Below are 13,663 nucleotides of genomic sequence, written 5' to 3'. Positions count from 1 at the left end.
CCTGTCAATAATGGAGTAGAGAACCACGGAGCAGGAGTGGCAGAAAAAAGAATGTTAATTATACGAATGTAAAAATTGGGGGCCCAGATTACTGACAAATGAGATAACTAACCTCTTAATTGTGGAAACTCGCTGTGCTCCCTCCAAGTTTAGTACCAGCCTTTCTGCTGCTTTTACAGCAGTCCCATTGGTACTGTTTCCTAGCTCTCCCCTTCTCTTTGAGTTATCACTATGACTACCATCTTAATTGCAATACCCACCATGAGCCATAGGATTGAGAAAAAGCCACATGTCCACCTACTTTAATGCATAATTCTCCTTTGTTTATTGAGTCATGTCGATGATAATACTTGTTTTGAGGCTAGGAACTATTTGGTAATAAAAGATTTCAATTACATGCACTACCTTACTTGGACTTCACTACCAACATACTACATGAGAGATGAAGACATGTTTAAATTTTTTAAAAATCCAGTGAAATTTCCTTATAAGTACCAAATGCAGGGACACATCTGTTATATGTGTTATCTTTTGGTTGACTATAATCCAGGATTAAAGATTAGCTCCTGATCCCAGAACTGACAAGGAAAGACTACCATAAGTTTCTGGCTAGCAAATTTGTTTTACAGCCCACAGCAACACCAGCCCACACGAGAATATCCTGTCATTTGCTGAAAAGTTAGGCAGCTGCTGTATACTGGTAAACTTAAGCTGACCAGACCTGTTTCTTATTTATTCCTGAAATAATTCTTTTTGAAAGTCACATAATCAATTGGAAGAAAATTAAATACAAACTTGGAGAACAAGAAAACATTTTAAAATGTCCCTTTCACAAACACAGGGGCTGTGTCTGCTACCCTTCTTTACAAGTTTGATTTCAAAGCTGCATTTGGATTTTGAACCTCCAATTATCACCAAAATAATAATTAGATTGATCAAATTAAGACCTTAGAAGCCAAATGTAGTTTATCACTTAAACATATGTTAGTAGATTTAATAGTTTTTATATCTAAGCAGAGAAGCAGGAACTTTTAAAAAGTAATAAATTAAGGACAGTTGTCTCTGGATTGTGGCAAAAAACAAGTGATTTTTATTTTCCCCATTGTGCTTTTCCGTGTTCCAACTTTTAAAATGGTAATAATGTGGTTTACCATAGCAGTCCCCCACCTTTGTGTGACATCAAACAGCTTTTTAATGCCTTTGAAAGTAAGATTATAGAGGGGAGAAAATGATGATGAGTATTTCATGGGGGAGGGGTGGGAGAGAGGGAGAGAGAAACAGGCAGATAAAACCCAGGGAATGACAAAGAATTCCTTCATGGAGCAGAAGAAGATGCTATAATAGAAAAATATCAATATACTTATGGGGAAGGGGGCTTGAGGGAGAGGTTGGTATTGGTTTAAGAGAAAGTATGGCAGAAATAGGAAAAATAGAAAACTTGAAAAAGCAGTTTATGACGACTGATGTTTGACTGGTTGTCATGCAAAAACTATCAATAGCCTTGACTGAGACAGAGATATATATATGTATTTTTTATTCTAGTGTTCTCTCTTTATTTTTATTTATTTATATTTTTTAAACAATATTTTCTTCCCCCCATCCCCTCAGATTGAGTCCCCATAGAATTTCCCTCCCCAAGGCACCCGTGCACCATCACCACAGTCCGGTGTGCTCCTCCCTCCCTCCCTCTGATCCCTCTCCCTCCTCCTCCCCTGCAGGATATAGAGAGATATATTTTTAAGGGGAAGTTATAGAGTTATAAAATAAACAAAATAGAATTCATTTCTCATCCATATTTTTCCTTTCCAAACTTTCTTGATATGAGAACTCATAACAATCGAATCATTTCCATAAGGCTACAGAAATATTTATCAAAAGCCTTGAAAGCAAGAAACACTTAGTAGCCAACTATTCTCCTTCTGGATATTTATCCTAAGGAGTAATCAAACATATGTGTGAAAATTAAGTAATGGTTATATAGATGTTCAAAGTGGTATGTTTTTTACTCACTAAATACGACAAACAAATTAAGTGTCAAGCAATAGAGGACTGTTTAAATAAATATTGGCACATTCATATAATTCACTATTATGTAGTTATTAAAAATGATGCTGAAGAAGCGTATTTTACTATATAAGAAATGTTCACAATATAAAATGAAAAAGTGTTACAAAATAGTCTGACTCTTTTTTTAAAGCACATCACACACAAATAGGGCACAACATACATCAAAAACATTAATGGTAGCTATTTTCAGGAAACAGAGGATCACAGATTATTTTAAAATTAAGGGAGAACTTGTCTGCATATTCCAGATTTTCTCTATATATTTTCTATATATGTTATTTCTTTATATATTACTATATGTTCTTTTAAAGAATATAAATGAAGTTTTTATAAAAACTCCAGGGCCACATTTTCTCTTTACTTCAAAATCATAATGTTGGATTGAAATACACAAAAATATATGTTATACAGTGATGGGAGTTAAAAAGTGATTATTTAGAAAGCTATGGGATCTAGAAATAATAAAGCTTCTGAAGATTGATTATGCATTTTTCTTTCCTCAAAATGTGAGATTTCTGTGCTTGCTGTAAGAAAATGATTGCTTTTTGCTACAACCTAAGGCATGTCTGCAATCTTTGTTTTTTTTTAAAATAAATTTTATTTTTATATTCCCCATACAATTGCAACCCCCTTATTTTGACCCCAATCCCTCCCCTCCCCGCTTCCCACCCCCCATAGAGTGTTTCTGGTTCATAGTTGTTTGTTGATTTTAATTTTCACTTTCATATAGTTATTCATTTTCCTGGTCCCTTATTTAAGTTTTCTAGATTCCTGCTATGAGTGAGACCATCCGGTATTTTTCTTTTTCTTTCTGGCTTATTTCGCTGAGCATGATCCCTTCCAGCACCATCCATGTTTATGTCTGCAATCTTTAAGGGCAATGTTATATGGCTTCTGTCTGGTTTTGAATTAGTCAAATGGCCATCAGACTTTTAATTGCACAAACTTTTAGTAAAAAAGTTTTAAACATGCACCTGTTACAGGATTTATATATAAATTATAGATGTGCACAACTTTATTAAAATACCAAATATATGTGAAGACCTGCATGAAATAGAAATTTTAAATGATAACAAGAATAGGACTCTTCCTCAGAGCTGTTGTCTTGTATGTACTTTATTTTCAATGTCATGAGACTAGACAACCACAAAAGATAACCTTCAACCAAAAAAGACGCAGTAAATGTGAATATGTTCCATTCACAAGTCTCTAGGAAACTGCTAGGGGTATTCATCTGGCACTAGTTCTTTAATTTACCCACATGTCAAAGGTAATCCCATTAAAGGAGGTGATGTGTCTGCACAGGACATACCTTCCAGGTCCATGCTCTAGCTTACCTTGCTGCTGCAATTTGTAATCAGTGGAATATGCCTTCCCAATAATATTCCACACCGGTCTTAAGCAGCCAAATAGTCCTTCGAGAAACCCACCACTGCCACTGCCTGACCTGCTGAATTGAATCTTGATGTCCTCAGTTCCACTTGTGCTCTCTCCATCCACTGTGTTGTTCCCCTGAGACATGGCCATGTCTGATTCATCTTGTTCCTGTAGCTGAAGAACACTGTTCTCAAACTGGTCCCTGGAATCCTCACTTACGCTGGTCAACACAGTTGTGGTGATGGGGCTGCTCATGGTCTCAGTTGGCTCTGTTGGCACCACCCCCTTTTCCTGCAGGTCCTTAAGGAGCTGGGGTGCAGGATGGCTCCCCATAGGTGAGAGTTCATCTTGAAGTCCATTGAAGGTTCTGTTTTCACTCAAGGGCAGGTGTGGGGAGGAGGAGCAGCTCAGGTGCTCCTGAGGGTCAGCCATCGTGCCATGAGTGTGCACAGCGTCCTGAGATGGTACTCAGAGGGGTAAGGGGACAGAGTTCTGATGGAAGAGACGGCTCCAAAACCTGGGGGAACAGGAGGACGACATGAGATCACCCTCTCTTTATTTACCCACACGACCACACTTCTGTTTATAATAACCAGATCATTGCAACAACGGACACTAGTTAAATGGGGGCATGTAGCCACATGATGGAATACATGCAGCGGTTAAAAATCATGTTGCTAACATGAGAAAGTGTTCATGCCATGTAAATATAAAAAACAGGTTAGAATAATTTACACAACATAAACTTTTTCATTTTTTATTCAAGGAGATACACACACACATATACACAAGAAAAAAAGACTGGAAGCACTCATCCAAAGAATTAACAATCGTTAGTTTGAGGTGATGAGATTGGGGGGGAATTTTACGTTGTTGTATTTTTCAAGCTATTCCAAACATGCCACATGAATATGTTGCTATAGACTTTGTGCATGTGGCCCTCAAAAATTCATATGTGGAGGGGCCTCCCTGGTGGCACAAGTGGTTAAGCACAGCACTATGAAGTTATCCGCAGCCTCTGCAGCACGAGTTTGATCCCCAGCCAGCCAACGAGAGCTGACCCACATGGCACAGCAGACCTCTCCTGACTCGCCCACTGCTCCCCTCAGCAATGTACTTCGTCAGTCTGCCTGTTCTGCTCCCCACTCTGTCTCTGGTGAATCCTCTCACCCTCCTGCACATCTGGCCTGTGCCCCAGTTCTTGTATAAATAAATAAATCTTTAAAAAAAAATTCCTATGTGGAAACCCAACCTGCATTGGAAAGGGGAGTTTTAAAAGGTATAGGTCATTAGTGTGGAGCCCTAGTGAATGGGTCTAGTGCCCTTGTAAAAGAGACCCCAAAGAGCTCCCTCGCCTGGTGAAGGCACAGTGAGGAGGTGGCTGTCTATGAATTGGGTAGCAGGCCCCTGATGTTGGACTGCTCAGCCTGCAGAGCTGCAAGAAATAAACTGCTTGAACCATTTAGTCTATGGTATTTTTGTTACATCAGCCTGAATAGACCAAGGCATAGATCTTATGTTTATAACCAGAAAAAAATTGTTTCCCTTCCTAAAGGGAAATTAACTGTCCTGATAATGTTTTAAATGAGAAACTGCATCCTGTGTTATTATAAGTTACTGGTTTGTAGGTTATATGTATTTGTGTAGAGAAAGGTAAGACCAAAGACAAAATCAGGAGCTAGATTACAAGGAGCTTTGTATGGTAGGCAAAGAGGCCTGGGTTTTATCCTGAAAGTGATGGGGAGTCATAGCTCCATATTGGAGATTATGGATAAAAGTAAACTTAGCCTGCTTCATTAATTTTTTAATCTTCACTACATAGACCCAAATTTTAAGGCCCAGAGAGCTTATATGAGTGAACCAAGAAAAAGATCCTATTCTGTGAACTCTCATTTACTCACTTAAACATTAATTGAGCTCCTACTACATACAAGGTGTTAGGAATTAATGTATGCTACATAGGTTCTTACTATAGAACTTACAATCTAGAGAAAAAGACCAACAAATAATGACATATGGGTAGACATGGACATGTACAATAGGGAGTTCAGAAAATAAGTATGTCTGTCTAGGAAGCCCTGGGAAAACTGTTTGAGTTGGAGGATGAACCAGAGGTCCCTTAGAGAGTGAGACTAGACATTCCAGGTAGTAGGAGGAGCAGCAGGTGGAAATTCTTACAAAAGGTGGGCAAAGGTCCGAATACAGTAGATCTTATGACAAGCTAAAGCGTTTGGATTTTGTCCTCAAGACAACAGAAAGCCACTAAGCAATTTTAAGCGAGGGTGTCATTTGGTCAGATTTACAATTCCAAATCACATCTGTAGAAGTAGAGGTTGGCTTGAAGGGGAAAGACTGAAGGTCAAGGTATCAGTTAGGAGGAAGAGTTCAAATAAGAAATGATGAGGGCCTGAACCAAGGCAGTAGCAATGGCAATGAAGAGGAGGGGTAGATATAAGAAAGAATTGGTAAGAAGTGGTGATTGATTAGACATGGGGGTAGGTGAAGAAAAGGTAGAAGAAAGGAGGCAAATATAGGGGTTCCTTAGCTCAAGGGCAATATATCAATATATTACAACTTAATATATTTTTAACTTGGGTTAAAATATAAAAATATATTTATTAAATATATGCTAGAGTCATGCCATGCACTGGGTTAGGGTTTGTGCATATGGATATTACTATTACTACTTTTAATAATAAATAAGACAAAGTGGTTTAAAATTTACATTTATATACTAAGTGATATGCTGATAAACCAACTGCCCAGGAAAAAAAAAAAAAAAAAGCCTCAACAATTCAATCTGTAGTGTAGAAATTTGCCAAGTTCTGTGGTATAAATACTCCCACCATGGCAAATTTCAAGCTAAGAACAGTTAACAACCTGCTTGCAAAGTTACTAAATATCTGACAATTGGCTCTCACAAACTGCTGTATAACCCAGCTCCAGCACCACAGTTCTTGTAATAGTGTCATTCTTATTTTACTGAGAAGTAAGAAACTTTTCTAAGGTCATATGTCAAGTGGTAAAGCAGGAATTAAACTCTCTCTCTGGTGAATATTCTTACTGCCCTCCACCTCATACTGCTGACACCCCAGTTCTTGTATGCATAAATAAAGAAAAACAAATCTTTAAAAAGAAACTCTAACTCAGAATTCAGATCCCTAAATTCCCTTGCCTTTTTAATACTATGACAGCACATTTTATGATAACCCATCACCTTCTCAGAGTGCTTCACAGGTTAAAAAATGGCCTGTGATCTCGATCTAAACATTGATCCCCTGTGTAAAGAAGCCAGGGCATAGAATCATTACTCCTAACTTTTATGGACATACACTAAGACCAAAAAGAGGGATTTGCTAAGTTTATGGAACCAGGATTAAATACCAGGTTATTTTTCTTAATCCTAATCTCCCTCCTATATCATGCAGACTGTGTAAAATAGAGTTCCTTCCTTCTAACGCTTATAAGCCACTTAAGAAGTTAATAATTACATTGAGAGAATTACCTTCTCTCCATCCCCATGACACACATGTCGTATTCCACAGAGTTGTAGAGAAGGGACAATGATGGGGACAGGAGCGGCAAGCTCCAGCTGGATGAGAGCGAGGACCTGACATGAACATTTGAAAGGAAAATGCAACTGAGACTGACCAAGGCTGCGACATTCAGGAGGAATAAGAGCATTAGCTGAGGCAGGAAAGCAGACACAACCACAAGGCATGTGTGAGAAGCGGGGTAACCCAGAAATAATAGCTGGCTAATGTTGGGGAGCAGCATGCAACAATGGTGACTCCTGTCTCATTTCATGAAGGCTCATGAAATAATACAGATGATGTCTTCCCTTTAATCAAGTCAGAGAGGTCAACTTAACTGCATGAGGTTGGATTAAGAGTGACTTAAATTCTAGGGCCTGGAGAAATTCAGGGGCTGGGAAGCTGCCCAGGAATATAAAAATGGAAGAGGAAGAAAGAGGAAAAAATAAAAAGCCAGAGTCCTTTGTTTACTCTTTGCTGGAGTGACCCCCTTCTTCTCACCTCATGCTCTAGCTTACCCCTACCCGCCTTTTTGTGCTCATCTCTAAGCTTTGAACTTACTGATCCCCTCGTTTTGCTTTCTTGCTATCTCCTGCCACAACCTTGAGCTGCCACTTGCCTTTCTCCTCTCACACTGGCTCTGCCTGATCTCTTTTAAGACTGCTGACTTCACACTCTGACCTGGCTGCTGCCTTACAGCACTTCCAGCTGCTTTTGCCGCAGACTCGTGGTTATCCTAACCCAGCACAGGGCATAGTTTCTGCAGTTGGCTCACATCAAACAAGGATAATGCAAGCTCCCAAATGCACATGTGAATTTCACACAAATATCTACATGTGCAATTTATTCTTTGAATCAAACTACTGGACATGGTGTTCATTCCTGGTCAATTTCCATTTTGAGCAATTTTACTCTCAGTTTCCTCCTGATGATGTCATATTGGAACCAGCCCATACACAAAAAGTTAGAAAAATATTTATGAGTTATATAACCTGTTCCCATTTCAAAAAGATCAAGGGTGCACAGGAAATGGGTCTGTTCCCACTGGCACTGGAAATGAGTCTAAGAAAGAGAACTTCAGCACAGTTTTCACACTCAGTTTGATATTTAAGAGATCAAAGACTAACTGGACCTTCAAAGAATACAGTCCAATCTACTTATTTTACATATGAAAATCAAATTCCAGAAAGAAGCCTGACTTTTTGAATACAACAACCTGTGATGGTCAGAGCTGGGAAGAGTCCTTCCTCACCCTATGTCCTTTTCCCTAGCCTGGTGGTTTTTTTTTTAAATTCAGATAGAGAAACAAATAGCCAGAATATTGTGACCACTGAGACAGAAATCATAGTGATTTATAGTATTATTCTAGATGCTCTAAAGTTACCCCCAAGAAAGCACAAGCACCACCTACTGGGATGAGCTTTACCTGTCAACAGAACAGCCAAAGGTTATGGAGTTATTGGTGATTTGGCAGAGTGGGCAGAAGCAAGGGAAACCTTGCATTGTGTGTAAGATGGTACAGAGGCTTCCTCCTGCTCACCAAGAATATCAAGTCCAATCTCAACCAACAAAAGCAGAGAAATGGAAAGACAAAAGAACAAAGGGAAAGGAATCATCACCATGACTATATTCAAATATGACTGGAGCTGATGCTACATTTAAGAAGAATGTAGGAGGATAAAAATATCTCTGTGTTACCTGTGTGTGTGCACACCCACATGCCGCCAATGCACGCTGGAGAAGCTGGGAACAGAGGGAGCACATCCCCACTATCACTGCCTCTGTCTTTTGCCCTCTCGGTTCCTCTCTCCCTGTCCAGATTTAACTCAGGTACCCTCAGAGGAACTGACTGTTTGGCTCTTTTAATTCATGAGCAGTCAAAGCTAGTATTTATTAGACGATAACAGGAAATGAAGCAAGATTTTTAAACATTGAGAGTCAAATGGAAAAAGATGAAGGCAAACAGGTTAAAGGGCAAGACTGGAAGGTCACCCTCACGAGTATGAAGCTCTGTGGGCAGAGCAGCAGCTGAGATGTTACTCTGCCCCAACAAGGACTGTCCGGAGCACTAGGTAGTGCTTCCCTACCTGCCCTGCGGCTCGCTTCCCCGGCCCTCTGAATTTCTCAGCCCCAAGAGGAGGAAGTGGTTGGTGCAAAATTAGCAGGCAAGGGCTGGAGACAGCAGCAGCAGCTGTGCATTTGCCAGAGCATTGCCAATTTCTGGAAATTACCTTGGCTTTTGGCCAAGATGGATGTGGCATAGAGAGAAGGAAGAATAGAAGAGGAGATTTGGCCAAATGACTCTTGGATTCTGTGTTTTTATTATACCACACATTTTTTCCCTGGTTCCTAATAGAGGACCATTTTGTAATAAATAAAAATTTGAGTTTTACATCACAAATATGAATAAGTCAAAGATTATGGACTATTTAGTGTCACACATAAAGTTTTCAGAATGATGAAAACTGAAAAAATTTTAAGTATTATTGCTGAGATTTATTGATTGATGCTGAACTCTCCCAAGCTGTCGTCTCTTTACGTGGCATTTTCTTGTTTATTTCTTAAAATGAACACAACCTTCCATCCTAACCTTCTGGTCATTTCTCTAAAATTCAAATAGTAACTTTAGTGTATAAAGAGAGATTTTTGCTATTAGGGCACCTTTCCCATTTTAAAACTGAAATTAACTGGAATTAAGTGGTTCATAATAATAATGTAAAAAGGTCTTTCCAGGACAGAGATTTGACAATGAGATCGTGATTGGAACCTAAAAATATTAGATAACTTTAAAAATGAAATTATAAAACTAAATATATGTGATTTAAGATGAGCTGAAAGAGTGACCTACAATCTCACCATTACCCCTCACTTGCTCTCTGCAACCCCTGTTTGAAAGGACAATAACCTCCCACCAACAAAATCCACTGGCCTACCTCATTCCATCCTCCTTAGAATATTTTATTCAGTAAACATACATTAAAAAATATTGATTTGGTGCCTACTATAAACCTATATTTTTGGTTAAGATCATAAATATTTAATAATATTGAAGTATGCTGGAGCCAGCAACAATTAAAAATTACAAAAAGGCAGATCCTCCTCAGTGATAGATTACCTTCTGAATACCAATACCTATAAATACAACCATCATTAAAGTGAAAATAAGTTTCCAATGTAGATTTTTAAGTGATTAAAGATGCTTCATTAATCAAGAAACAAAAACTTATCAAGAAACAAAAACCTGTAAGGCATATCAAATATATCTTAACATACTTCTTGACCGAAGGAATGATTTCCCCATAGCTTCCATAAATCTCTAATAAAATAATATGTACTGTGTACTTAATAATATGTACTACTTATGTACTATAAATATTAAGATTCCAGAATAGAATCAGCATTTTCTGACCTAATCTGATTTGCTATGAAGAAGAAAATCAACAACTAATTAAGTTTACTTAAAATGCCTTTAAAATATAGACATATAGACATATATGCTTTTAATATAGAAATATTAATAATTATATGAATTATATAAGCCTGTCAAAAAAATAGGAAAAAAGGTTAAAAAGGTGAAAGGCAGTTATCAGTTGCTTTTTAAATTTTCTATTTCTCAAATTTCTATTCTTAGCATGTATTTCTTTAATCAGATGTTTTCAATACAAATCTTTATTGCTTTAAACATAGACTAGTGAGCCATTTTACTATATTTGCATATATGAAAAATGATATGAAATGTTAAGGACATTGCCAGAATCCTGTGCGGAGGCTTGCCAACATGTTAAAGAGTATTATAAGTTCAAACTGAAAAGAAAAATGAGCGAAAAATAGATGAAGATGAGGAAACAAAGCTGACAGCTCATGTTTTGTTTTTACCTTTTCCAACAGGGAGAATCATAATCAAGTTGGGAATGGCAGACTAATCGTGACTTAGATAAGTGAAACTCAGATGGGTGGAGACAAAGGCTTATCTAAGTGCTGTGATTATCTCCAAATTCTAGGGACCGGATGAATTACAGGCTAAGGCACTACAACTCTTGCATTTAGGATCATAACAACAAACTGTGGTAGAGAAGTATCCTTAGGAACTGTAAGCAAAACGGGTAATCATGGAAAAGTAGACCACAGTGAAATACATTAATTTTTAAAAAAGGAAAAAGAGCATTATAGAAGATATAGAATTATGAACTTGAGTTGGTCCCTAATAAAAGTATCAAGTATATAGTAAGCATTTAAGAATACTAATGAGACAAATAATGCTAGTCCCTTTTCTTCTTTTCCTTTCCTGTTATTCTCTACATTCTCTCTCTCTTTCTGGAAAGCTGAGTCTCCTTAAGATAAATAGTTCAGGAGAAAAATAGAAATGACAATGGAAATTATTTTGAAAGAATTATTTATAATTACCTTTTAAAATTTGGGCTATAATGCCTACCTGAAAATTGTTTCCTAATCAATTGAGGTCCTTCTTAAACTTCATCATCTAGAGGGGAGAGGAGGCAAGGCACTGGAGGAAGATAGACCTGGATTCAAATCCTAATTATTAACTTGACCTTACACTCTAAGCTTCAATTTCATCACATATAACTGACGGTAAGAACAGAATCTATCTCATAGAGTGGATTACATGATTACATGACACAACGCATATAAACATATTTGCCCAATACACATTGGATACCTATTAGCTATTCAGATCTTTAACTAGAAAAACTAGAATAGACATATGCCAATATGGTCTATATATATATACATATATATATATATATACATATATATATATATATGAAATCAGGGAACATGAAAGGAAGGGCAAAGGAAAGTCAAGGTTTTCTCAGAAAAAAGTGAAAAAATGAGAAAAGGGGGGACAAGGAAAAGAGATCAATATACATAAAATATTGAGGTACTTTGAGTTTGCAAGATTCATTTCAGGTTAAAAATGAAAAACAAAAACAAAAACAAAAAGCCAAATCAATAACCAGAGAGATGCCAGGTCAAAAGGGCAAAAATAAGATGAAAAATAGACAAATTTCCTTTGTCTTTACATGTCAGGTTTTAACTAAATTGCAAAAAAAAAAAAAAAGGAAAGCTCTATCTGACTATACTACTTGAGAGAACATTAACACAATATAGTTCTAATATATAATATACAGTTCTAGAAAAAAATGTAATTCCATAGTTGTAACATTGCTATGTTAAATTAGGAGGTAATTTTGTTGATTCAAGAAAATATCTCTAGGAAAAGAAGCTATAAACAAAAGAGCAATCGGAACACAGGCAAACCATTGCTGAACTGTGACCCCAAAAGAGGTTATAGGGGTTTCTTTCCTAGAGAGCCACATATTTCTATTTCCACACCAGGTTAGGTACACAGAATGACATTCTGCCTTTCATTTCTGCCTAACTCTGCTTTTGCATCGCCCATCTTCCAGGTGACTCTATTACTCAGCTCAATCTTCAGGCAGCTTGCCTTCACTTTTCTTAGGAAGACTCTATCCCCAAGGCAAAGTTGGAAAAGTTTTCTATATCTCTAGGCCTAGAGAATTCTAAATAATAGCAATTTCCCACAAACTTAGAAAAATCATATAGTTTTAAGTGATAACTTTAACATTGCAGTAAACTGTATGAGCTCTGCATTCAGAGTGCCTGACTTTGAAGTCTGATTCTGTATACAGGGAAATTTCTTATCTTTGTGTGTTTCTGTGTCCCTAATCAAAAGCTAGAATAATAAGAGTATCTACCTAATAGGGTTGTAATGAGCACTAAATGAGATAATATTGGCAGTGCTTAACATACTACCTAGCATAGAGTAAGCACTCAATAAAAGTTTCCTATTTATATTTTAAATTAATAAACATTTTATTATAAAATAAGGAAGTATTTTCTTTATTAATAATTATATTCTTATAATTAAAAGTGTTCAGGTCAAATTACAACATATATTTTAAAATAGATTTGTTCTTGATCATTTCGGGGCTGTAACTGAGTCAGAGGGCAAGCGGAGAGCCCTTAGGGTCAGAATAGAATAGGAAAATCCTCAGAGGAATAAGGAGGGCTCCAGAGATAAGGGCAATAAATTTCAAAGGGAACTAATAAAACACCCCAGGACCAGGGCCAACAGGACATTTCTGGAACAAGGATGATAAAGAAAAGTATACTAAGATAAGGGCTGGGACACAGAGACTCAGTCCTGGGCACAGAGACTTTTAGGCAGTGAGTGAGACCACCGAGAACTACCCAATCACAAAGAGACTGGGGGAGCTTTAGAATAATTAGGGAAAGAAGGTGTATATTCCCTGAGACACGACTCCACTTCTGCTTCCTTGCCCCTCCCTGGCCTGGTTCCACTGGCCTGGGAGTCCCATTTTATTCCTGTTATTTTTCTCCTTAATAAACTCTTTCTTTCTCTAAACACATTTGCCTCTTCTCGCTTGCTTGCCTGAGTGTCAGCAAGTTCCTGCTGTGGCTTCGTGAGACGCCAACCCGTGGTGGTCTAGTGGCTGGGACTCAGCGCTGCCCCTGCAGCCTGGGGTGACTCTAAATAATATTTTATATATTTAGAGGAAAAAATAAATCCCCATACTTCAGTCTGGGCAGAAAAAACAGGTTGTGCAGTGGATACCCAACTGTTAAAGAGCCCAGGCCTGACACCAGAGTTCAAGTCTGGGCTGTAACTGGGGTGACTCTAT

At 37.6% G+C, this 13,663-nt stretch overlaps 1 protein-coding gene across 2 annotated transcripts in view; it reads right to left on the bottom strand.

The window, feature by feature from the left end:
• The window catches only part of MAP3K13 (mitogen-activated protein kinase kinase kinase 13), a 132,772-nt gene that overhangs the window by 34,500 nt on the left and 84,609 nt on the right, over positions 1–13,663 (bottom strand). For both annotated transcript variants that reach the window (XM_054700417.1, XM_037525232.2), the window contains one exon: positions 3,405–3,961. In XM_054700417.1, the coding sequence (XP_054556392.1) occupies positions 3,405–3,876 (472 nt within the window). In that variant the 5' untranslated portion in view covers positions 3,877–3,961. The remainder of the gene's footprint in view (positions 1–3,404; positions 3,962–13,663) is intronic.

Source organism: Talpa occidentalis, unplaced genomic scaffold (genome assembly GCF_014898055.3).
Source record: "Talpa occidentalis isolate TD23 unplaced genomic scaffold, MPIMG_talOcc4v2.1 talOcc4.4, whole genome shotgun sequence".
Classification (NCBI taxonomy): domain Eukaryota; kingdom Metazoa; phylum Chordata; class Mammalia; order Eulipotyphla; family Talpidae; genus Talpa; species Talpa occidentalis.
Note: the sequence above shows the minus strand (reverse complement) of the source record. Positions and strands in the feature narration are given on the sequence as shown.